The sequence below is a fragment of the Stegostoma tigrinum genome, chromosome 6 (genome assembly GCF_030684315.1).
Source record: "Stegostoma tigrinum isolate sSteTig4 chromosome 6, sSteTig4.hap1, whole genome shotgun sequence".
NCBI lineage: Eukaryota > Metazoa > Chordata > Chondrichthyes > Orectolobiformes > Stegostomatidae > Stegostoma > Stegostoma tigrinum.
In genome coordinates, this window is record NC_081359.1 from 93,569,411 (window position 1) to 93,596,847 (window position 27,437).

General features: G+C 41.8%; 1 protein-coding gene across 4 annotated transcripts; it reads left to right on the top strand.

The window, feature by feature from the left end:
* LOC125453649 (nucleoside hydrolase-like) lies at positions 1–27,437 on the top strand. 4 transcript variants are annotated; one of them, XM_048533486.2, is made up of 7 exons: positions 1–277; positions 7,139–7,224; positions 10,279–10,476; positions 17,217–17,396; positions 18,589–18,700; positions 20,171–20,307; positions 24,763–27,437. In XM_048533486.2, the coding sequence occupies exons 3-7, from the start codon at positions 10,294–10,296 to the stop codon at positions 25,108–25,110; spliced, it is 960 nt and encodes a 319-aa protein (XP_048389443.1). In that variant the 5' UTR covers positions 1–277; positions 7,139–7,224; positions 10,279–10,293; the 3' UTR covers positions 25,111–27,437. The 4 variants fall into 4 exon arrangements, with proteins under 4 accessions (XP_048389443.1, XP_048389442.1, XP_048389444.1 ...); XM_048533487.2 differs by lacking the exon at positions 1–277 and adding an exon at positions 284–499; XM_048533485.2 differs by lacking the exon at positions 7,139–7,224 and having other exon boundaries at positions 2–277.

The window sequence follows — 27,437 nt, forward strand, 5'->3', positions numbered from 1 at the left end:
CCTTACTGTTGAACATTTCCGAATTTGTCACGATTACCCAGTTGGGGACTTTAAACTGTAATTTGTAATAAATGACACAAGGATAGCGGAAGTAAATGGGTGAGGAAGGAAGAGGCGGTGAGTTTTGATTTGATTTGGAGCCAGAAAGCAATCTTGTCAAACGACAAGCTGGCCCCTTGTAGAGGGTAAAACTGGAGGCTGGAGTGGGATCACTTGCTCGGCTGGAAAAGCAGACATACGGTTCGAACTAGCCTTCGCTCACCCTCTCACTGCGCAGGTATGTTGTTGTAGGTGCTAACCAAATGTACATTGTTGCGAGTGGGTGAGCGCCCAGGCACTGTTAAGGGTCTTTTCAAAGTTATCGGTCTGCACACTGCAGCTTGGCCTGTTGTGTTCCTCCAGCTCCACACTTTGTTATCTTGGATTCTCCGGCATCTGCAGTTCCAATTATCACTGCATTTATTAGTGTTTGTAACATCGACAAGAGCTGCTGTTTAAGGTGAGAACCTTCTTTTACTGCATATATCCAGTCATTAAAAGGAAGGGAAAGTTTTTGTCCTCTGAGTAAGTGTGGTCTTATTAATGAACTAGATGCCTTGGACAAAGATTGGTCATCTCAGTTTTTTAATCAGCTATAGGACTGGGTGTCACTGGCTGTCAGGCACCTGTGGCCTTCTGTCTCCAACATATTTGTTCCAAAGATATCAACTACAAGAAAAGGGCTTCCAAAACGTCCATCTTTTTCTTCAACCAAGGGGTCTATTCTGTCGTGATTGTAATGAGGTCAGCCGGGAGGACCAGTTCCCTGATTGGGGCTGTTAGCCTGGTCCACTCAGGGACCACTGGCTGACAGATATGTACAGAAGTGTAAGAGGTTCTGTTCACTCCGAGAGCTGCCTCTGAGGAAGCTGGACCACCGTTAAGAACTTTCCGTGTGTAACTAAAGGGTGACTGGTCATAGGATAGTAGCTTCTGTGGAGTTATTTCACTGTGCACTTTGGTGACAGAGCCCTCTGCCACGTCCAACCCATTTCCCCCCACCTTCGGCTCTCACCTCATCCTTTCCTTCCCACCGTACTGATTAAGCCCGCTTCGTCCTCGCTTACCATCCCACCGGCATCCATACCCAAAGTCTCATTAGCTGCCATTTCCAACACCTCCAGCAGATGCCACCACCAGACACTTACTGCTCTCCTCTCCCTTGTGAGCCTTCCAACATTCCCCTTCCAACAGTACCGTCCCATGTAATCATACAGTGTGCCCATTTACCTACCCCATTGTCATTACCTAAGGCCCCAGACACACCCACCAGGTGAAGCAATGCTTTCCCTGTACTTCTCGCCATTTAATCTAAATGCAGTCGCTGCTCACAATGTGGTCTCCTCTACATTGGTGTAGCAAAGCGTAGACTGGGTAACTGCTTCATTTGGTAATTATGTTCTGTCTGCAAAAATGAGCCTGGCTTCCAGTTGCCTGTCATTTCAACACACCATTGTGTTCCCTGGCCAATGTCTCTGTCTCAGGCTTGCCAGATTGCTCCAGCAAAGCTCACCGCAAGCCGGAAGTACAACATTCTGCTTGGAAACCCTGCAACCTTCTGGATTCAATATCTAGTATATTGAGAACTATCTTAGGGCCTGATCATGTCCGTAACCTAAAGCCCACAGATCAGGCTTTGTCATAACAAACAACCCATTGTCAGCTACTAATAGTGCTCAATGGCAGCTATTCAATCTTTCCAGGCTGATCTTTACCCATTACTTTGTCTGCCCAACTGTTTTTCTCTCTTTCTGGGCCCCATCTCCACCTGTTGTTCACTCCTTCCCCTTAGCCCAGCCCCTTCCTGAACACATACACCAACCTTTCCCTAGCTACAGTCAGTTATGGAGATGGGTCACTGGACCCAAAACATTAACTGTGCTATCCCTCCACAGATGCTGAGATTTTCCAGCAATTTCTGCTTGGCTTTCTTTATTTAACTCTTTAGGTACCAAGATTCATATAAAACATACATTCATTGCAACATTTATTTCTTTCATCAACTAACTTAAATTCAACGTTAACTCATTTCATTTAACCACTTTAACTTAATTCACATTTAACCTCAACTCTAATGTTTACTCCAAAAATTTGACTTGAAACAAATACAATACCAATTCAAGTGATGTGGGTCACTTTGTTCTCATGGTTCTTTGTCTCCTCTGAAGATGACTTCAGGGTATGTGCTTCTCATATGTTGATACTGAAGGCTTTTCCTGAGGAATACTTTGTTCTGCTAAATTTAATCACACAATGTGCTTGTTTCCAGAAACGCCTCTGACATTCGGCCAATGAATTGATCAAAACCTGATCACAGTGTTTGAGCCCAGCCCATGGAGTTTACTGATAAACAACTGCCAAATGTTTACACCAAATCATAGACAGCACCAGTCTGTCTCACAGACCAGTGTGACATGTCCCCTATTTGGTCAATGCAGGAAACTGCAGGTCATAGTTTAAAGAACAGTTCACAGCATGTCCTGGCTGCAGCTTTAACCTCAGTCTGAGTTTAATCCAGTTTGACCGAAATTCCCAGAATGCTTGATTGTAGCTCTTAATCAGACTTGTCGCAAATTCTGTTGTTGGCCACCTGACCATAATAGCGACCAGGACTGTGTGATGATCACCTGACTGATACTGTCATGGTGAGGATGAGTGAACATATTTTTCCCCCTTCTTGGCTCCATCACCTTCTGCTGCTGCCCCTGTCTAGCAGCAACACCCTTTAGGACTCAACCAACTGCTACTGATACTCTAATGGTGGACATTGAAATCCTCCACCCACAGTACACTCTGCGTTTTTCACCCTCCGAGTACTTCCTTCAAGTGTTACTCAACATGGACGAGCACTGATACATCAGCCGAGAGTGGATGTGGTAATTAATGGGCGATTTCCCTGTCCAGTTTTGACAAGATTCCATGAGACCCCAGATGCCATGAGACCTAAAGGTGTCCAGAGTCAATATTGAGAACTTCCAGGGCAACTCCAACAGGTAGTAAGGGGGACTTCGAAGGGTTGTTAGGGCTGTTTTTCTGTTGCCATTTCAGGTGCCTAGGTCGATGCCAGGTTGTCCATACCTTTTCATTCTTTGATTCTTTAAAACTGTCAAGAGCTTAGGGTTAATTGTTGGTCAATTAAGTGAGAGCAATGGGCTGAGTATTAGAAAAATACAAGGACACTTTTTTAGCAAGGCTTATACAACTGAATGGTTTGTCAAGCCATTTCAGAGGGAAGTTAAGATTTGACCACATTGTTGTGCATTTCAGGTAAATTTCCTTCCTAAAGGGCATCAGTGATGCAGATAAGTTTTTCTGACAGTCAGCAATAAGTTCATGCTCATCATGAGACTCTGACTTGCAGATTTTTTAATTGAATTCAAATTCTACCATCTACTACAGCAGGACATAGATGCTGGTACCCAGAACATGTCCTGGAGCAGCCTCTGGATTAATATTCTATGATAGTATCACTTGGCTGTCATCCCACAAATACTAGGTTATTGTTTCAAACCTGATTTAGCTGTTGGTTTATTTTACATGTTCAATCAAATTTGTGCTTTTATTAACTTTTTAACTAGTTACTGATGGAAGTGATCTACTTTCCACTTTCAGGCAACTTGATTTTGCAATTGGAATTATTTGAAAATCATTTGTTTACTCAATAACTTGCACACCTTAACCTTAAATAAAACTGCATCATAAATAAATCTCCACAGTATTTTTCATGCAAGAAACAATTAAAAGACACATGCTTGCAAACAAAAAATGGTAACTCAGAAGCAGAAAACAAACTGCATTTAATACTTAAAAGCACCTCTCACTTCAAACCTCCGGCCACAAATAAACGCAGCCCTTCAAGCTCAGCTGAGGCAGTTTATGGAGAAATTTCCAGGATATTGCAGCTTATGTCGTTGGGCTGAAAAAAAAGTCAAAAGTATACTTTCCTAATTTTTGTACAGACATTGTCAGAGTATACTGGGCTTCCAAACAATCAGGAGCTTAAGGTTCATTGTACTTCAGTTCAGCAGGAGCAGTTGGCTGAGTATTAGGAAACTAAATGTTAACTTTTCATCGATGTTACAGTTTTCAGTCAGCAGTGCTGTGTAAGGGCATTAAGATCCTGGTGCAACCATATAATGATATTACAGACCTGTACATCCACTGGGTATAAATACCAAAGTGTGGGCAAAATTAGAACAGACTAGAATGATGACGAGAATGTGAGACTGTTTGGAAGATATTCAGAGAGAACATGGACTTGAATGCATGATGAAGAAAAATTAGTCATTACCTAATGTAACTATAAAGCAGGGCCTGGTATATGATAACCGTATATAATAGTATTTGGAAAGAAAGATAATAGTGTTACTTTGGAGTCGAATCCTGACAATATTTACATGTATTTGGGAAGGCAGGGAATGTTTAGGGATAATCAGCATGGCTTTGTGTGTGGGAGGTTACTAACTTGATTGAGGTTTTGAAGAGGTGACAAGGAAGATTGAAGGTTCAGCGGTAAACATTGTCTATATGGACTTCAGTAAAGCATTTGACAAGGTTCTGCATGGTAGAATGGTTAGTAAGGTTAGATCATATGGGGTACAGGGAGAGCTTGCCAATTGTATACAAAATTGACCTGGAGGTAGGAGACAGAGGGTGGTGGTGGAGAAAAGTTTTTCTATGACCTGTGGTGTGGCACAAGGATCGGTGCTGGTTCCATTGCTTTTCATCATTTGTACAAATTATATGAGGTGAATATATGAGGTATGCTCAGTACATTTGCAGATGGCACCAAACTAGATGATGTGGTGGACAGTGAAGAAGATTAGCTCTGAGTACAGCAAGACCTTGCTTAGATGGGCCAATGTGTCAAGGAGTGGCAGATGGAGTTTAATTTAATTACCAGTGGTAGTCGTGGAAGCGGAGTCATTAGTGACATTTAAGTGACTGCTGGACATGCACATGGACAGCAGTGAATTGAGGGGAATGTAAGTTAGGGTATTTTAGTTTTGTATTAGGATTATTCCACGGCACAACATTGTGGCCGAAGGGCCTGTGCTGTGCTGTACTTTTCTATGTTCTATGTTCGAGATAAATGTGAGGTGTTGCATTTGAGTAAGGCAAACTAGCGTAGGACTTATATAGTAAATCATAGGGCCCTGGAGAGTGTTGCTGAACAAGGTGACCTAGGGGTGCAGGTGCATAGTTCCTTGAAAGTGGATTCACAGGATAGACAGGATGGTGAAGAAGGTGTTTGATGTGCTTGGTCATGACACTGAGTATAGGAGTTGGAATATCATGTTACAGCTACAGAAGACATTGGTTAGGCCACTTCTGGAATACTGCTGTACCACATGGGAAGAATATCAGATTGTGAACCATGCAAACAACAGATGAGAAGTAGTTTTGTTTGACCCCAGCAGCTTTTGATCAATATTTTACATCAAGAACAAACAGAACACCGGCCAGATAAAGAAATCTGGCCACCCTTCTATAGGAAGGATGTTGTTAAACTTGAGAGGATGCAGAAGAGAATTGCAAGAATGTTGCTGAGATTGGCGGTTTTATGCTGTAGGGAGAGGCTGAATAGGCTGGGGCCTTTTCCCCTGGAGCGTTGGAGGCTGAGGAGCGACCTTATAGAGGTTTATAAAATCAGGAGGGGCTTGAATGGAGTGAATAGCCAAGGTCTTTTTTGCAGAGTAGGGTAGAGGACGTAAGTTTAAGGTGACAAGGGAAAGATTTGAACGGGACCTGAGGGCTAGCGTTTTCGTGCAAAGGGTGGAGCATATCTGGAATGAGCTGCCGGGGAAGTAGTAGAGGCAGGTTCGTATACAACATATAAAAGGCACTTGGTTGGTATATGAATAGGAAGAGTTTAGAGGGATATGAGCTAAATGCTGACAAACGGGACTAGGTTAGACTGGGATTTTTGGTTGGTGCAGAAGGGTTGAACTGGAGGGCCTGTTTCTGTACTGTATGACTCTATAACTCTACAACAGTCCTTGACTTTGCCTTCTCCTTGGCTGGTGTTTAAGGAACCCAAACACACAATATGAAATCAAAACACCTGGTAAATGATAGGCAAGTAAGGAATGAGGTTGATCAAAACTTCTTAAATATCACTAGTGGTACCTGGTTGTTGCTGGCAGGGCTGGCATTTATTGCCCTTCCCCTACTGCCCTTGAGAAAGCAGTAGTGAGATGCCTTCATGCACTGCCGCAGTCCATTTGGTGTAAGTGGACCGATAATACCATGAGTGAGGGAGCTCCATGGTTTTGATCCGGTGATACTGAAGGAATGGCACTCAATTTCCCTGCCAGGACAATGAGTGGCTTAGAGGGGAATTTTCAGGTGATGGATTTCTCACCCAAATCATTGCGATTTCAACATTTTGAGTAAGAAAGGCAAGTTTTATTCACTAACTTAGAAGTCTTTTTTGGCATGCATTTTGATATAGTCAAAAGACCAGCAGTCATCTTTAACATAGCCAAGAAAACATTGAATCTTATGCTGTGTCTCCTGACATTATGAAAAGGTTCAGATTACACAAGCAGAAACTTTTTGCACATACATACTTTGTGAACTGACCTCCCAGTGAAAAACACACTAACTCCCAAATAAGGACATTAAATATGAGCAAATAGGATGGAATGATGCCACTGGAAATGCTAGGAGGTGTACTGCACAGGTGTGCTGAGAGTATATTCGGGATGTCAGCAGACATTCCCTGAATCTTATTAACTGACTCCCTATTTTGGGAAAATTTCTATCCACAGACCATTCAGCCATATTGGGGAACAAAACTTTCATTCATCTCTGACAGTGCCATATTGAAAAGTAAACTTTACATTAAAAACAGCATTTAGAGCAGCAGAAACAGTAATATGTTCCAGGTTTAGTGCTAGAAAAAACAATCTTTACAACAACAAAGATTCAATAAGAATTTTAATCAACAAAGAATATGACAGGGCTACAAAATGTGCATAATACAAGGAGATCAAAACCCTAATAATGATCATCCAATCAATAACATAACAATATCAAGGGCTTACCATCAATAAGAAGTAATTTGTGACAAAATTTCCCTTGGCCTCTTATTTAGATCAGTTGCTGAACTTCTTCAATCAAAAGAGGATCCAATTCTAGAAAGAGCTGCCTTAATAACAGATCTTGAAAACTGCCAAAGAGGTATTACATAGCAAATGTAAATTTAATTCAGAACATTCTACAAGAGTGTGGATGATGTAAAACACTGATATCCAATCTGAACAATATGCTGCACATGACAGCATCAATATGAAACTCTAAGCAATTGAATATGACAGTATCTTGTCACCGATGTGTTTCCAAACTCTGACATCAGTGAGGATGAAACTGTCTAACCTTCCAAAATTAATATTGTAGAGAAAAAGGTCACTTCTCAAAGTTGTGAGTCAGTCTGAACAATAAAGCAAGCACTAAATTAAATGAGAGATAATGGGAAGTGCAGATGCTGAAGAATCCGAGATAACAAAGTGTGGAGCTGGATGAACACAGCAGGCCAAGCAGCATCTCAGGAGCACAAAAGCTGACGTTTCGGGCCTAGACCCTTCATCAGGGGAGAGGGTTCTGAAATAAATAGGGAGAGATGGGGAGGCGGACTGAAGATGGATAGAGGAGAAGATAGGTGGAGAGGATAGTATAGGTGGGGAGGTAGGGAGGGGATAGGTCAGTCTGGGGAGGACAGACTGAAGGGGGCAGGATGAGGTTAGTAGGTGGGAAATGGAGGTGTGGCTTGAGGTGGGAGGAGGGAATAGGTGAGAGGAAGAACAGGTTAGAGAGGCGGGGACGAGCTGGGCTGGTTTTGGGATGCAGTGGGGGGAGGGGAGATTTTGAAGCTTGTGAAATCCACATTGATACCATTGGGCTGCAGGGTTCCCAAGCGGAATATGAGTTGCTGTTCCTGTAGCCTTCGGGTGGCATCATTGTGGCACTGCCGGAGGCCCATGATGGACATGTCGTCTAAGGAATGGGAGGGGGACTTGAAATGGTTTGCGACTGGGAGGTGCATTTGTTTATTGCGAACCGAGTGGAGGTGTTCTGCAAAGCGGTCCCCAAGCCTCCGCTTGGTTTCCCCAATGTAGAGGAAGCCACACCGGGTACAGTGGATATAGTATACTACATTGGCAGATGTGCAGGTGAACAGGGCCTGGGATGGGGGTGAGGGAGGAGGTGTGGGAGCAAGTGTAGCACTTCCTGCGGTTGCAGGGGAAGGTGCCGGGTGTGGTGGGGTTGGAGGGCAGTGTGGAGCGAACACCCTCAACAACTTCTCTTTCGATTCCTCCCACTTCCTACAGACAAAGGGGGCGGCCATGGGCACCCGCATGGGCCCCAGCTATGCCTGCCTATTTGTAGGTTACATGGAATAGTCCCTCTTCCGCACCTACACAGGCCCCAAACCCCACCTCTTCCTCCGTTACGTTGTTGACTGTATCGGCGCCGCCTCTTGCTCCCCAGAGAAGCTCGAACAGTTCATCCACTTCACCAACACCTTCCACCCCAACCTCAAGTTCACCTGGGCCATCTCCAGCACATCCCTCACCTTCCTGGACCTCTCAGTCTCCATGCCAGGCAACCAGCTTGTAACTGATGTCCATTTCAAGCCCACCGACTCCCACAGCTACCTAGAATACACCTCCCACCCAACCCCCTGCAAAAATTCCATCCCCTATTCCCAATTCCTCCGCCTCCGCCGCATCTGCTCCCAGGATGAGGCATTCCACTCCCGCACAACGCAGATGTCCAAGTTCTTCAAGGACCGCAACTTTCCCCCCACAGTGATCGAGAACGCCCTTGACCGCGTCTCCCGCATTTCCCACAACACATCCCTCACACCCCGCCCCCGCCACAACCGCCCAAAGAGGATCCCCCTCATTCTCACACACCACCCCACCAACCTCCGGATACAACGCATCATCCTCCGACAGTTCCGCCATCTACAATCCGACCCCACCACCCAAGACATTTTTCCATCCCCACCCCTGTCTGCTTTCCGGAGAGACCACTCTCCCCGTGACTCCCTTGTTCGCTCCACACTGCCCTCCAACCCCACCACACCCGGCACCTTCCCCTGCAACCGCAGGAAATGCTACACTTGCCCTCACACCTCCTCCCTCACCCCTATCCCAAGGCCCCAAGATGACTTTCCATATTAAGCAGAGGTTCACCTACACGTCTGGCAATGTGGTATACTGTATCCATTGTACCCTTTGTGGCATCCTCTACATTGGGGAAACCAAGCGGAGGCTTGGGGACCGCTTTGCAGAACACCTCCGCTCGGTTCGCAATAAACAACTGCACCTCCCAGTCGCGAACCATTTCAACACCCCCTCCCATTCTTTAGATGACATGTCCATCATGGGCCTCCTGCAGTGCCACAATGGTGCCACCCGAAGGTTGCAGGAACAGCAACTCATATTCTGCTTGGGAACCCTGCAGCCCAATGGTATCAATGTGGACTTCACAAGCTTCAAAATCTCCCCTTCCCCCACCACATCCCAAAACCAGTGATAATGGGAACTCATCCCAAAACCAGCCCAGTTCGTCCCCTCCCCCCACTGCATCACACAACCAGCCCAGCTCATCCCCTCCCCCCACCACATCCCAAAACCAGCCCAACCTGTCTCTGCCTCCCTGACCTGTTCTTCCTCTCACCCATCCCTTCCTCCCACCCCAAGCCGCACCTCCATCTCCTATCTACTAACCTCATCCCACCTCCTTGACCTGTCCGTCTTCCCTGGACTGACCTATCCCCTCCCTACCTCCCCACCTATACTCTCCTCTCCACCTATCTTCTTTTCTCTCCATCTTCGGTCCGCCTCCCCCTCCCTCCCTATTTAATCCAAAACCCTCACCCCATCTCCCTGTCTGATGAAGGGTCTAGGCCCGAAACGTCAGCTTTTGTGCTCCTAAGATGCTGCTTGGCCTGCTGTCTTCATCCAGCTTCACACTTTATTATCTTGGATTCTCCAGCATCTGCAGTTCCCAAAGCCAATAACTTCTGTTTTCAAGTTCGACATTAATAGATTGTGATTGCACAAGACATCAAAGTATATGGGTACAGAGCAGGAATATGGAGTTATGGTCGATGATCAGCCCTGATCTAGGTTAGCACAGCAGGCCTAGTAGCTGAATGGTTCTAGGTCAACAAAGTACCCCTGCTCTTTAATCCTGTGTTTTAAATTCAATCTTACCATTTTTTAGGCCACAAGTTTCAAGATGTCAAAGAAGCTGTTGCTCTTAGACGTTGACTGTGGGGTGGATGATGCGCAAGCAATTATGATGGCTCTTGCAGCTCCTAACGTGCAGATCCTGGGTATAACATGCACTCATGGAAATACAAGCATTGAAAATGTGTGTAAGAATGTACTTCGAGTGCTAAAGGTTTGCCAGAGGACAGAGGTATGTGATGGCAATTGTGCGCAAGGGTACTGTGTGCTATATATTACATTTGGCTCTTTGAGGGTGCTCTGTCATTCAATGTGGTGATGACTGACTTTTTTATTCACTTGTGGGACGTGTGGGTTGTGGCAGGATCAGTATTCAGTGCCTATCTCTAGTTGATCTTGAGTAGGTTGAGATGAACTGCCCTCTCGAACTGTTACAGTCTTTCTGCTGTGGGTAGAACCACAATGCTGCCAGTGAAAAAATCCAACTCAGTACCTTGTTCCCGCATTCTCCCCAAACCATTTGAGACCCCTCGTTCTAAGAACTATATCTAAACCCTTCCTGAAAATATTCAATGCTTTGGTCTTAACTTCTTTATGTGGCAGAGAATTCCACAGGTTTACTGGTCCCTGGATGAAAACATTTCTCCTCTTCTCAGTCCTAAATGGCCTACCTACCCCATATCCTTAGATTGTAACCCCTGGTTCTGAACTACCTGGCCATGGAGACCATCCTTCCTGAATTTACTGTGCCTAATCCTGTTAGAATTTTATAGGGTCAACTCTGGTGAGTATCATCCTAACCAATCCAGTCTCTCGTCTTATGCCAACCCTATCATCCCAAGAATTATTGCACTCCTTTCATTGCCAGAAGATCCTTCCTCAGAAAAAGAGACCAAAACTACACACAATACTCCAAGTGTGCCCTCACCAAGGCCTTGTACAATTGCAGCAGGACATCCCTGCTCCAATACTTGAATCATTTTGCTATGAAGACCAACGTTTCATTTGCTCCTTTACTACTTTCTGCACCTGCATGCTTACTTGAAATTACTGGGGTATAAGGACACCCAGGTTTTGTTGCACCTTCCCCATTCAGATAAGAAACTGCCTTCCTGTTTTAGTACTGAAGTGGACAACCCCACTTTTATCTGCATTATACTGCATCTGCCATGCATTTGCACGCTCGTTGAATTTTTAGTAATCACACCAGAGCATCTCTGCATCTTCTTCACAACTAACCCAACACCGTGGGTCACCACCAGAAACATCAGCTTTCCTGCCCCTTTGATGCTGCCTGGCCTGCTGTACTCCTCCAACTCCACACTGTATTATCTCGAAACCCAACCACTCTGCTTTGTTCACCTGTAAACTCTGTGATATTACATTGAGCTCCTTCATCTAAATCATTAATATGTATTGCAAAGAGCTGGGGTCAATGTACTGATCCCTACGATACTTTACTAATCAATGCCTCTCAGAAAAAGACTGATGTCTTCCTACTCTTTGTTTCTGGCTGCTGACCAGTTCCATATCCATGTGAGTACATGACCACCAATTCCATGCACTTTAATTTTACATGCTAATCATTTGAGTGGGACCTGATTGAGAGCCTTCTGAAAGTCCACTGGCTCCCTGTATCAACTTTATTAGTTACATCTTTGAAAAATTCGAATACATATGTCAAACATGATTTCCCTGTTGTAAATCAATGCTGACTCTGTCTAAACCTGTCACCGTTTACCAACTGCTCTGTTATCAAGTTTTCTCTAATGCTGGAGTATTTTTCCTATACAAATATCAGGCTAATCAGTCAAAAATTTCATTTTTTCTTTCTATCTCCCATTTCAAATAATGTATTAATTTGGCAATCCTCCAAACTTTAGAAACTCTTCCAGAGCTGATAGAATCTTGAAAGATGACCACCAATGCATCCACAATTCCTAGTGCCACTTTCTTATGTAGTCTGGGGTCAGGCCTTCTGGATTTATTGGCCTTTAATCCTATCAATTCCCCCTATACCGCTTCCTTACTGACACTGATTTCCTTCACATCCTCCCCTTCACTAGATCCTGTGCTCCCCAACATATTTGGGAATTGTTTGTGTCCTCCTTTGTGAAAAGAAATTACATATTAAGTTGGTCTGCCATCAGTTTTTTTCCCGATATAATGTTGTCTGTCTCTGTTTGTTTCTCATTAATAACCTTAGTTAGCAAAAAAAACCAATCAATCTATTCTACCAACAGAATTAATGTTTATAGTTGATGTAGCATCATTTGCCATTTGCAGAAGAGTGGTCCAAATGTGTGTTTAGAAACATTTCATGATTTCATTCCTGAAAGTTCTGACTCTAAATTTTAGACAATGTCCGAATTCCTAGGTTCCCTAGCCAGAGCCAATTGCATTTTTCCATCTACCTCTTATGTACTCGTTAATAATTTGCCCCTAACCCTTTAAATGATACCAAAAAGTGTATGATCTCACATTTACCTACATTGAAATCCACTTGCCATGATTTTGTGGTAACCTATCAGGACCTCTTTGAAATTGCATCTTTTAATTTACGCTGATTAATGTGCTGTATATCTTTTGCATATTGGAAGTGTGTTTTTTTTTAATTTCAGAATGTAATTTAATAACAAATCTTGTGAATATTTGAGACCCAATATAAAACTTTTGGACACCATTAATAATCTGCCCATTAAAATGATTGACAGGATTGTTGTTCTTCCATGTGTGAACAGTAGGTATTGGGAATGCAATCTCAGAAGTCTAAGGTCAAATAACATCATCTGCTGCACTTTCTTCAATGGCTGGTCAAACCATGAGACCAGAAGATGTAAGAGCAGAAGTAGGCTATTCAGCCCATCAAGTCTGCTTCAAAATTCAATGAAATGTAGCTGATCTGGTCATTCTCTACTCCACTTTCTTGACTTTTCCCTTTTAACCCTGACTCCCTTACTGATTACAAATGTCTCTTTTCTCCTTGAATTTACTTAATGATCCAACCTCAACAGCTGTTTGTGGCAAAGAATTCCAGAGTCACTGTCCCCTGACAATAATTATTTCTCATTTTGTTTTAAATGTGTGGCCCCTTTCTGGAGATTACCGTATATAGAGGACCCTACATGGGAGGGTGCAAACCCAAAATAGGGCAGGACTGGTGACTGAGGTGGCAGTGCAGAAGCACTTTGGGACCAGGGACCACAGTTGTATTAATTTTAAAATAGTTATGGAGAAGGACAAAACTGGTCTACAGGTTCAAGTTCTAAACTGGGGTAAGACAAATTTTGATGGAATTAGATTAGATTAGATTAGATTCCCTTCAGTGTGGAAACAGGCCCTTTGGCCCAACAAGTCCACACCGCCCTTTGAAGCATCCCACCCAGACCCATCCCCCTATAACCCACACACTCCTGAACACTACGGGCGATTTAGCATAGCTGACCCACCTAGCCTGCACATCTTTGGACTGTGGGAGGAAACCGGAGCTCCCAGAGGAAACCCATGCAGACACAGGGAGATTGTGCAAACTCTGCACAGACAGTCGCCTGAAGCTGGAATCGAACCCTGGTCCCTGGTGCTGTGAGGCTGCAGTGCTAACACTGACCCACTGTGCCGCCCTAAGACAGGGGCTTACAGGGGTTGACTGGAGTCATTTCTTTGCAGGCAAAGGGACCTCTGGCAAGTGGGAGGCCTTTAAAGTGTGATAGTTAGAGTTCAAGATCTATATAGTCTTGTGTGGGTGAAGGGCATGTTTGGCAGTATGGAACCCTGGATGACAAGAGATTTTGAGGCTTTGACCAAAAAAAAGGAGGCATGGCTCAGGAATAAGCAGCTGGAATCAACAGAATCCCTGGAGCTATTTAGGGGATACAGGAGTTTATTGAAGAAGGAAATCAGGAGGGCGGAAATGGGGCATGAGATAGCTTTTGCTGAGCAGATTAGGGTGAATCCAAACAGATTCTTTAAGTATATTAAAGGAAAAAGAATAACTTGGGAGAGAATAGGATCCCTCAAGGACCAAAGTGGACATGTATGTGTGGAACTGCAGGAGATGGGTGAGGTTCCCAATGAATATTTCTCCTCTGTGTTTATCGTGGAGGAAGTCATGAAGACTTGGGAACTTGGGGAAATGAGGGGCGATATCTTAGGAACAGCCCATATCACAGTAGAGGAGGTGTTGGAAGTTTTAGTATGTATGAAGGTGGATAAATCTCCTGGTCCTGATCAGATATATCCAAGAACCCTGCAAGAGGCTAGAGAAGAAATTGCAGGGGGCCCTGGCTGATATATTTGCATCATCATTGGCCACAGATGACATCCTGGAAGACTGGATGGTAGCGAATGTGGTGTCCTTATTCAAGGGGGGTTGCAAAGAAAAACTGGGAATTATAGACGAGTATGCTTAACATCTGTGGTAGGTAAGTTACTTGAGAAGATTCTGAGGGATAAGGTATACATGCATTTAGGAATTCAGGGTTTGACTAGGAGTAGTCAGCATGGCTTCGTGTATGGGAGATCATGCTTGACAAATTTGTTAGAGTTCTCTGATGAAGTGACCAGGAAGGCTGATGAGGGCAGGGCGGTAGATGCAGTCTATCTGGATTTCAGTCAGGCCTTTGATAAGATCCCACATGGTAGGCTTCTCTGGAAGGTTAGATCACATGTAACCCAGGGACTGCTGGCAAACTGGATACACAATTGGCTTGATCGTGGGAAGCAGAGCATAATAATGGAAGGATGTTTGTCGGACCGGAGGCCTGTGACTACTGGTGTGCCTCAGGGTTTGTTGCTGAGCCTATTGCTATTTGTCATCTATATCAATGATTTGGATGAGAATGTACAAGGCATGATTAATAAGTTTGCGGATGACACTAATATAGGTGGCATTATGGAAAGCAAGGAAGGTTATCAGAAATTGCAGCAGGAACTTAACCAGCTGGGGGAGTTGACTGAGAAATGGCAAATGGAGTTTAATATAGATAAGTGGCAAGTTAGAAAGTCAAATCCAGGTAGGAGTTTCATGGTGAATGGTATGGTCTTGAGGAGTGTAGTGAAACAGAGGAATCTTGGAATGCAGGTGCACAGTTCTCTGAGAATGGAATTACATGTAGACAGGGCAGCGAAGAAGGTGTTTGGCACACTGGCTTTCAGTCAGGGCACTGAGTACAGAAGTTGAGAAGTTATGTTGCAGTTATGCAGGATGTTGTTGAGGCCACACTTGAGAGTTTTGTGTTCGGATTTGGTCACCTTGCTATAGGAAGGATGTTATTAAACTGAAAAGAGTGCAGAAGAAATTTACAAGGACATTGTCAGGACTCAAGGGACTGAGTTATAGGGAGAGGTTGGACAAGCTAGGACCTTTTTCTTTTAGAGTGTAGGAGATTGAGGGGGGATCTTATAGAAGTGTATAAGATCGTAAAAGGCATGGATAGGGTGAATGCACCCAATCTTTTTCCCAGGGTTGGGAAATTGAGGATTAGAGGGCATCAGTTTAAGGTAAGAGGGGTAAGAATACATGGGAACCGGAGGGAGTGTTTTCTACACAGAGGGTGGTACGGATGGCTCAGGTGGGTACATTAACGACATTTAAAAGGCATTTGGATGAATACATGGATGGTAAAGAATTAGAAGGATATGGGTCAAGTGCAGGGATATGTGGATGGACATTTTGTTCGGCATGGGCCCACTTGGGCTGAATGGCCTGTCTTCATGTTGTAGGACTCTATGATTCAATGATCCCAGGCTCTCCCACAAGAGAAACCAACCTTTCTGCATCTACCATGTGAAATCTCTTAAGAATCTTGAATGTTTCAATAAGGTTGCTTCTCATTCTTCTAAATTCCAATGAGCACAGACCCAACCTACTCAACTTATCCTTATAAGGCAGTTGCTCCATACCTAGAACTAGCCTAGTGAACATTCTCTGGACTGTCACCAATGCTAGTACATCTTTGCACAGATAAGGGGACCAAAACAGTTTGCTGTATTCCAGTTGTGGTCTGACTAGTGCCTTGTATAGTTTTTACAAAGCCTCCTTATTTTCTCTGCAATCCCTTTGAAACGAAAGCCAACATTCCACTTGCTCTCCCTATTACCCATTGAACTTGGATGTTAGCCTTTTGTGACTCATGGATGAAAACTCCTAAATCCCTCTGTTTGGTAGATTTTTGCCCAATCTGGAAAAGTAAAAGTGATTGCTGCACATAGTTTGTGGAGGCAAAGTCCCATGTTGTTGTGAGAATGACCCCCATATTGTTGTGCACCACGATCACTGTGCTAAATGAGATAGACTTTGAACAGCCTGAGCAACTCAAACCTCGGCATCCATAAGCTGCTGCAGTCCATTCACAGCAGCAACAGCAGAACTGTACTCAAACACAATTCACAACCTCATGGCCCACTGCCCCAGAATTCTTGAACCTACGAAGACAGAAGCAAAGTGGATTGAATATGGTGCTGGGAAATTGAATTAGGAGGGGTATCTTAATTTGAATTCAAATTTCTGACAGATGAGATGAATGCAGAAGCAGTGAACTGATGTTTGTGATTAAAAATCGCAACTGGTCAAATTGTCCTATGGCCAATATGAGAAATGCCTGCCTCATACAGAGACCAGTATCAATTATAAGCTTACAACTGCCAACCAATCACAGACTGATTGGTTTCCAAAAAGCAGCAGAAAGTTTTTTTTAAAATCATTTCCCTCCTCCCAAAGTAAAAAGAATCAAGCCCCTGGGATGGGTGGAGCACAAGCAGTGTGAAAGCTTATATGGTCACCCACCTCCTCTCTATAACTGACCTTTTGTTACAGTTAAGGATAGGCCAGTTTGTGGCCAGAAATCCTGCCTTAGTAAGACAGGGCTTTGAAGTCCAGAACCATATATTTATGTGGTATCATTCTATGTAACAACCATTACATTTCATTCCCATGAATTTTGTTAAAGATGTTTTTTATCCTTATGATTGCAGATTCCTGTATATCGTGGTGCAGATGCATCTATTCTAGAAGATCAGCTAAATGGTGGCCAGTACCATGGAAAGGATGGTCTAGGTGATGTTCCAGATTGTAATGCTCCAGGTTTGGAACACATACAAGCTGAACATGCAGTAAATGCCATCATAAGAACAGTCACTGAACATCCTGGTCAGGTAAGATGTATATATATCATGAAATACAATTCGGTAGTCAGTGCGACAGAGAATAGGATATATTTCAGTTCTTGGAACCTGTTCCATCATTCAATTAGATCATGACTGATACATAACAACACACCTTGACACTGTATTACTGAATGTTACTGAACAAAAATATGTAAATCTTAGTTTTTTAAATTTTCAATTTACTTATTCTCCAATACTTGTAAGGCGCTAAATTGCCAACTTAGCCAAGACTTTATACAGTATGGTACTCTCTGAGATCACCACTGAACAGCCTAGCCCTAATTCTAAAGTAATGCCATCCTTGTTTTGAACTTAATCTTAAAAGAGATAAAAACATGTACAGTTTCCTATTGCACAAGTCCATTGTGAAAGGCTACTGTTATGGGTAAATCAACACAAACTACCTTTAGTCCAGCTACATATTACAAAATCTCACAATCAAAAGCTGAAACAATGATGGAATCTTTAATGTATGTAGCAACTAAATTAGGACACCTCACATAAGCAAGTTTAGCCTTACAATTCAATTTGGCTAGTACCTGATTCATGGTGGAATTTAGCTGTGAATCCAACCAACAGTGTTGCCTCTGATGTCCAGGGTTTGATTCTTGTGCAGTGTTGATCTTCAAAGTTCTGCTGCTGAGGAGTTCAAGTATTGGATTCTCATAGTTTTTTCAATCTACATATCTGTGCGGTGACATTATTGGTGATCATTTGGATTCTTCCATCCAAAACATTGATTACTGTTCTGGCGTTTTTGAGTCTGCAGCTTACTTCCTTATCAGAAGTAACTCCTCTGTTCCTTGTTACATTTGGCCTTAACTGTCTATTGAAAACCCAGCATGTCTTACAATTAACACCTTAAATTCTTTAGCAATCATTCATTTGTCCTTTTGGCATAAGGCAGCCTGTTATCAATCAGGTGTCAAAACAGTTTTGTTCAAATTGCCTTGACTCCTTATATGCCCAGACATGGCTAATTGCTTTCAATCCCCTATGTAACTGCTTCTCTTTGTCCCTTTACAGCTTATTCCAGACAGAGATATTGCTTTCCTTGTGCTTATTTGTGTGGATTCTGTCAATCCATGAACAGTTATTAAACTTCTGAAGTTTACAATATACTAATGTGACTTCTGTATCTCTCAGTCACTTTGATCAGTATTTATGTGTTACTCAACAGGTCTCACTTGTGGCTACTGGCCCCCTGACCAATGTTGCTCTGGCATTTAAAATGGACCGCACATTTCCATCGAAGTTAAAGCATTTATACATCATGGGAGGAAACATGGAAAGTATGCTAAAGAGCTAATTGCATCATTCTGTTAAATGTGGGTGGCATCACACCTGAGCCTGATTACATCCTCACCTGATATTGAATATATATACTAGCAGTAATCCACGCTTGGGAATTTTTTTTATTCCTATGTCCTAATTACAGTGCAATGTTGGTTGATGTAAGGCAATGACCAGAGCAAACAGACATCCAAGCTAATCATTTCCTGATCATTACAACACAACAGCCCCTTATATGTACTCATTCAATGAAACATTGGGGAAACTCAGAAAATAATATTTTCTCGATTAGAGTACAGAACATTGATGTTGTTGTATGCAATTGATTCTGTATTCCTATTGTATGTAATTTCCCTAATGCCTGGACTACTTTATAGTAATCCATTTTCATATTTACTCCCTTATCTTTGTCTGAACAAAACACTTGCACAGTGGCTCAGTGGTTAGCCCTGCTGCCTCATTGTGCCATAGACCTGCATTCGATTCAACCCTCAGGCAACAGTGTGGAGTTTGCCTCATTCTCCTGTGTGTGTGTGGGTTTCCTCTGGGTGCTCCGGTTTCCTCCCATAGTCCAAAGATGTGAAGATTAGGTGGATTGGCCTTGCTAAATTGTTCAGGGATGTGCAGCTTAGGTGGGTTATGGGGAATGGTCTGGGTGGTATGCTCTGATGGCCGATGTGGACTTGTTGGGCTGAAGGGCATGTTTACACACTTTAGGGGTTCTATGATTCTATGAAAACTGATTGTCTTTTATCTCTAAAATGTCTGTGAACCATATTATCACGCTGAACAGATAACAATTTCCTGTGTTAATAAACTATATCCAGAATACAGTATTACTGCAGATAGTAGCTTTGACAAATTTGTTCTACCATAAATACCAGGTAGATTATGTGGCGTCAAGCATTCTTATGAACATTCTGAGTACTTTCATGAGTTGATTCTCTTTGTCTGATAACAGCTTCTAAAACAGCATGATCTAAATATTGCAGAAGTACCTGTTTGCATTGTTTTCAAGAATGTGGTCTGATAGCACTCTCGGGAGAAGAAGCTTAACATAACTCAACTATTTCTTGTCAAATGTTTCCATTCAATACAACTGCATTTGTGTACACAAAATAATGACTATATTACAATTCTGTCCCTTTCAGTGTGTAGCCATACCTTCCATTCTTAGCCTGATCAAGTTTAAAATCTTCAAATTCAGCTTAGGAGTAGTATTTTGTAACCGACACTGCATCAAACTCTCTCCATGGAAACAGTGTCAGAATTTCTGAAATGTGGCAGTGGTCTGTTGTGCACTTGATTTCCTAAAGTATGTGCTTTTGATATTTTGGCTATTGACAATTCCACCCAATGTTGTATTTATCAATCAATGCCAAGCATTTATTTTCCCCAAATGCGCCTGGATTAAGAAGCTGTTAACGTTGTAAGGAATTAATTTCATTTCATGTCTTTATCTTTGACAGGCAGGGGGAATGTTGCGATCTGTTCTGAATTTAACTTCGCAGCAGATCCAGAAGCAGCTTATATTGTCTTGAATCATTTTGCGTGCCCCATGCACATAGCGACTTGGGAGTACTGTCTTCGTTGGGCACTGCCTTGGGTAAGCTGTTGAAAAAATAATCTTAAGATAAGATCATTGGACACATAATGTTATGGAAACTCTTATTTATATATACTTCTGGTTTAATTTATCATAAATTTGGTTTTTGGTTTTTTGTTTTTTGTTTGTAGCGAGTGGATTTTCACTGTGTTTGAAGTTAATAACTAACTGTAGCCGAGGTGATTTCTTTGGAAACATACTCAAGACCTAACTTAAGAACTAATAGGTTTTTGTGCATTTTAGTAGGATTTATGACCTAACAAGAATATTAAGCTCCATTTTAGAAGGTGAGTTTTTTTTTTCAAGCTTAAGGAAAACAGCCATAGTTTAGAAAAAGTTTTTTATCTTTACTTTGAATCTTGAATACTTCTTTGAGGTTCTCAGATGAAGTTTGTTGTATAAACCAATACTCTTGAGATGGGAACATGGTACTAGATTATTTTGAATAAGACCAGAAGTGTTGGGATAAAGTCTTGAAGGGGTTACTTAAAGTTAAGTACATTTAAGCACAGATGTACAGTCGCTTCAGGAAGAAGCTACTTGCAGTTCCAGTCTATGAATTAAACCAATCAAGACATGAGAGGTGGGGACACTGGTGTGAGTAATGTGTGATTTTGAGTCTCAGACAGAAGCTATGTCTTTTCTTTTTCAGTTTATACAAGAGAGCTTTGGCGATTAATGGGATTATACTTTGTGTGTTTAAAATTTTTTTGAATTTGTGTTAAAAATAGACAGCTTGATTTATTCCGTTTTATCTTCATTTCTTTTGTTAGTAAACTTCTTGTTTATTATTAGCGCAAAATCTGCAGCTTTGTGTACTTGCAGTGAGATGCCACTTTGTTAAAATCAAAACAAACCAAAATGTTATCTATCAAGACAAGTTTCAATCTGGGATCTGACTTAATTGGTAATAACATCAGCTGGGATCATAACAATGCACACGTCTTTTGATTTGGAAAGTAAAGAAATTGCTGATGGACATGAGATGCATCCCATGTGAAAGCAGTGTGCTCTGCTGTGGAGTTTGATAATTAGAAACATTTCCCCTGCTGTTTTTTAATTAACCTAAAGAGAGGAGAAGCAAAGTTATACTGCCACAGGGTAATTACAATAAGTAACAGCAGTTTGCTGATGCTGGGATCTTAGGACTGAATTGCTAGGCTTCAATATAGTGTACAAGATTTCAAACAACTGGTAACATCTGCAACTGGAGGAAATTCAGATGTTTCAATGCACCACATTTTTATCGCTAATCTAAGAGTGACTTCGAAAAAATCAGAGCCTGTGATCTTTATATGTAAACCATCCAGGGATCATAGTAGAACAGTGTATGGTGTATTTCTCCAAAGAACCTTCAGAGAGAGCTCCTTTTAAAGCAGTGGACAATCGCTGTTTGATTTTTGGCCCTTGTCTTGTGATGAGTTTGGTTGGGCTCATCAGTCCTGCCACATTTTGCATCTGTAGGTTTACTAAATTTTTAATGTTAAGGCTTTAAGGTCGTGTTTTTAATGATCCTTCATTTATTCAATGCAACACACCTCGGGTCAGGAGAGGCATTCCTGCTTCTAACCAGAATATGTTTCTTGCATCTCTACAATGCCTCTGATACAAAATCCCACTGTCCTATTACAGAATCTGAGCAGATGACTTTTTCACTTGGACTCATGAGTGCCATTGTCCTGCCATCTCCTCTGCTTTCACCAACCCATCCAGCTCCCTGTTCTCCTATAATCCTCTTGAACACCTCTCGACCCATCTCAATATTTCCTTCTTTAGCTTAGCATTCATTCTTCCCACGCACATCTACAAACTATCCTAAGATGTTTCTATCTGTATTAGAAACACTATATAAATGCAAGTTATTCTTGCAAATCTGCTGAGTCTTGTTTCGATATTTCATGGAAGTAGGCCAATTGGCCCTTCATACCCTTGCCAGCTTATTGACAATGCTGTTGATAGTTGAAGCTGCTACTCCTGCCTCCAGGTGCTCTTTTCCAAAGCTTTTGCTGACAGCGAGAGTTCAGGACAAGAAGGCATTGAAAACAGTGGCATTTCAGCACCTTCAGGGTCCACAAAATTACACTATCAGAGCTGCAGCTTCAGACCACACATGGACCTGGACTGTGAACACCAAATCAAGCGCAGGAGAGGAACGAGCAGGACAGTCAGGAAGTGGGCACTCAGTCAGCGGGTGAGCTTGGGAGTGGCAAGAGCCATAAGCCCAAGGATTAGCAGCAAATGTTAGGCAACATAAAGTCCGCAAGCATTGACTGCCAGCAAGTGAATAGGTTTGGGAGCAGGACAGGCTGTAGCAGAATGGTTGGCAAAAATGGGGTGTTAGGCAGCAGGAGATGTCCGCAATAGCACCGATTGAGTCGCATGTCATGATGTCAGCCAGGTATGAAACAAATTTAAAATGGATCCTGCCATGTTAAACAAGGATGGACACTTCATTTAACAATCCAACATTAGACCAAACAATGTTAAATGAGGGCCATGTTAAATTGGGAGTTACTGTAGTTTCACTAAACTACCCTCAAGATTCTCTGCTAGTACATCAACTAACTCAAGTTAGTCAAATACAATTTGTCTTTAGCAAATCTGCTGATATTTGAAGATTAGCCCACACTTTTCCAAACACCAATTAATTTTGTTCCGGTTCATTGACTTTAAAATCACCCAGACTAAGCTGCTGTTGCTAGTTTTCACCCTATCCTCTTTTTTAAACTTTTGCAGTCCTTCAGACCGTTATCACCTCGCCATTCCAACCCCATATCTGAGGCTGATTGAAAGATTGTGGTTATAGCCTGTCATTTTTTACCTCTCCTGTGTTGGATGACCGAGGACCGCCAGCATTTAAGTCCATCGTCTTTATCTGTTTTTGTCCTGTACAATCTTATTCCGATTGTCTCTTTCTTTACCATAACATAGGCAACATCCTTGACTCATTTAGTAAATCAGGCATTCCCTCTGCGAATTCATCGATCAGCTCATTTTGACCTATACTTTCATTGGGCAGACTATTGCTATAAAGACACTAAAGGTATAGTTATTAAATTTGCTGATGACCAAAGGGAAAGTACATTGTGGAAAGAACAGAAGGAAATTACAAAGGAATATAATTAGGTTAAGTGAATGGGGAATAACCCAGCAAATGGAATATAATATAGGAAAATATGGAATTAATAATTTCAGGTAGAAGAATAAAAAATCATAATTTCTAAATAGTGTGTCCTAGTTGACAAATCCCAACAAGTTAATATGCAAGTACAGCACTTAATTAAGAAATCTAATAGAATGTTATTGTTTATTGCAAAGGGAATTGACTACTAAATCAAGGAGGCTATGCTTCAGGGGTACAGGGCATTGGTGAGACTCCATCTGGGTTACTGTATACAGCATTAGTTTTTTTATTTAAGGAGGGATGGAACCACATTGGAAGCAGTTCAGAGGCTTACTAGACTAATGCCTGGAATGGATGGGTTGCCTTGTGTATAAAGGTTAGACATGCTCTTCTTGTATCTGTGGGGTTGAGAAGTTTAAGAGGTGAATTGAATGACTGAAACATTTAATATCCTGAGGGATCTCGGCAAGATGGATGTGGGACCTTGCTGTTCAAAAGAAGGTGGAAGCAGCGTCTTTGGATATTCTTAAAGTAGAAATAGTATTGAAAGACCACCAGTACTGTTTGTTATGGGTTGAACTAAGTACTTCCTAATATTCAATCTGAATGCCCATTATTCTGCCATGACAAACTTGTCCAATTTGTTTTTATAATTTCAGAGGTGCCTCCCCTCAATCCATTAGTTCTCCTGATGTGCCACCACCTGCAAACTAGTTCAATTTGTATTTACTGATATTGATGTCAATGTGGCCCATTTTACACTTACAAGGGTCTGTTCTCACTGCTTATTCTTCAATTCTGAATTGCGTAGCTGCCTGCTTCCTTTCTTAGTATTATGGAACAGTAGGCCAAAGAAGGATGTAATTTAACCCATTGTGCCTCTAACTGCTCTTTCATGGGCTATGCAATTACACCATTCCTTTCTTCATTTGCTTTGGCCCTGTAATTTTATCCCTTCAAATATGTATTTAAGCTACAATTGAATACATTCACAAAGATAGAGTTATTCATGACTGATAGTAAATTAATATGAGGCTGTTAATGGGAAAAATAATCTAAAAATTACCAGTATAGCACTGTAGGTCTGCATTTCCCCACAAAAACAGTAGTTTTGCTCTTTCCTCTGAGGCTGTAAATGTTAAACCTGTGGATTTTCAATTTACCTAGTAAGCATGAAAAATATTTTCAACATATTAAGATATTCACTCTTGTAATGAGAGGTACCTTCTATTGTAAAGAATTTTAACCTTTGATTGACTGTTCTTTCATTTTCCAGATAATTACCTTGGAAGATGTACAAAATTGATTGCTTTTCTCTGTATCCATTATAGGAGTTTTTTGAGGAGTGGGTAAACCAAGACACTGAGAAAGCTTGCTTCATGAAGAAGATAACTGCTCACAGTAAAAAATTTGCCAAAGGCAAGCAAAGCAAAGGAGAGATGTATTTTGAACCTGGCTTTGTGTCCTGTGATTCTTTTGCAATGGCAGCTGCAATTGATGAGAGTGTTGTCACAGAACACATACGATATGGAGTAAGCGTGGAGTTACAAGGTTCAGTGACCAGAGGGATGATGATTGTGGATACACTTAACCTACTGCAAAAAGAAAATCAAGCTTTTATTATGACAAAATGTGATGTTGAGAAGTTAAAGCAGCTCATGATGTCTGCTCTGAAGTAGCAGGCTTAATAACATCAGCAAAAAGAAAATTGATCACAACTAACGATAGACTTTCTAGAGAGCTCGTTGTGTATTTGCCTCTGTTGACAAGTTATTTTTCCTGTTTCCTATAGAATTGAGAGAATGTTTCTTTCACTGCTTCCTATTTGTGCCACTTCCCTTAATATTTTCTTCTAAAAGCATAGGGTGGGACTCACTGGATTGTAGGGGCTCTCTTCTAAATCATCCAACCTGTTCATTTTCATTTTTTACTGCAGGTTTTGAATATTGGCAGACCAGTGCTAATGTTCACAGCTAAATCAGATTTACCCGATGAAATAACTCCAAGTCACCCTTTATTTGCACATGGAAACTCCTTTACTCTGGCACAGACTCATCAGAGACAGCACACAGAGTGAGTGGAATTTCTGACACACCTGTTCTTTTCTGTAAACCAGGGATCCCTATTTGGACCAGATTAATATCTCCAGTCAAGGAATGCAATTTCTATGAGGTCTAGTTTGGTGATGTTGATTCAATCACTATACTCAATTTCTACATGAGCACTCTAGGCCTGGTCACTGGATAGTCACAACAGCAGAAAGCTTTGTTGAGGTTATTTGGTTTCCAAGGGACAGTTATAATGCTTCTAATGCAAGATAAACTGTTTCAATTCAGAGTAGAAATCGGATGTACTACCTTAACTGACTGACTTAGTGTGTAAAGACAGATGGTAGCAAAGTAATAATGATACACTTCTTAATGCATATAGTGTCTTTAATGGAATAAGAGTTCCCATAATATTCGCAGAAGGTTAAAGGATTTAAAAAAAACATGCTGAGATATGAAAGTATACATAACCAAAAACTTGACAAAAGTGATCAACTTTGAAGACTGTCTTAAAAGAGAAGGGAGCGATGGAGAGATTTAGAGAGTGAATTCCTTGGACGAGCTATTATCATAGACCAGACCAAACCGCATAAAAATATATTAAGAAGGTAGCCTAGACCATAACTTTGTCTTATTTTAAGGGGTAGTGCCAGGCATTGCATTCTGGATGAAATTCAATTTGTCAAACTCCTCATCTTGAAGAAAAACACACTTTATTGTTACACTATAGTTAAAATACAACAAATAAAAGAAGAAATTGTAATAACTTACCTCCCCTGGCAAACTTAACAGAATAATAGGTTATTTAACAACTAAATAGTAACACCCCATAAACACACCCCTGGCAAAGGCAAAATAACAGTGTGGGGCTGGATGAACACAGCAGGCCAAGCAGCATCTTAGAAGCACAAAAGCTGATGTTTTGGGCCTAGACCCTTAAGCTAAAACTAAAAATCCTTCTTTTGTGGGAGTTTGATACCACCCATTCAGGTTGCTTCTATTATTCCAACTTTTAACACAAAACCCACGGCCTCACAAACTGTTAACTTTATTGACTGTGAGTAGACCAATTGGTGGCTCTGTCTCAACCTTGCTTCATTTAAAAAAAGGACAATATATACCTCCCCCATTAAAAGCAATGACATCCACACGCAAAGACGGCTTCATTTAAAAAAAAACCTTTTAGTATTATGCTTGCAGTAGCCTGCAATTGCTCAAGTAAAAAAAGACATTAAAAAGGGAGGCCAGAAATACAGGCACAGCAACTGAAATGAACAGGTCATAAAAACAGCAAAAAAAGCAAAGTTTGCTGGGAATACCTGAGCCAAGACAGACACACAAGAGACAATTCTGCCCAGGGCCAGTCCCTTGCAAGATCTGAGCCCAGACAACTGAAAACCAGAGAGGTATCAGAATATATTAGGAAGAGTGAAAGGGCAATTCAAGCCTTCCTGACAAACAAACAACACTAGATGCATGGGGCAGACATGTCTCAGTAAAATAAAAGACCAGGTGTTTATTTTGGGTTGAAACTGGACTCCCAGGCCCAAGAGCAGGCACATCAACAGACTCACAGTTAAGCAAGCCATCAAGAGCCATTAGCAGCATTTCAAGGTAATAAAACCAATTAAATTGATACCTTTGATTGGTCAAGTCTTCAGAATGTTCCAGAAGGTAAACAGGATGGTTGGCAGGACTTAAGGGGACCCCACTCTTCAGCTGACCTAGGTGTAGGTTGGGATAAGGACATGACCAGAGCAGCTTGCTTTCCAACCAGAGAGTGAATCAATCCATGAAGAGTTGATTAGACTGAAGAATTTGACAGATCAGCAAAAGTTTCAAGTATCTGGGAAGTATTTCAAGTTTTGAACAAATTGGATGGTCAAAAATAGAGTTGTTAAAATTGCACAGATTACTCCTTAGCTTTGTAGTCATCAAATAAAATTGCGACCTGGTTC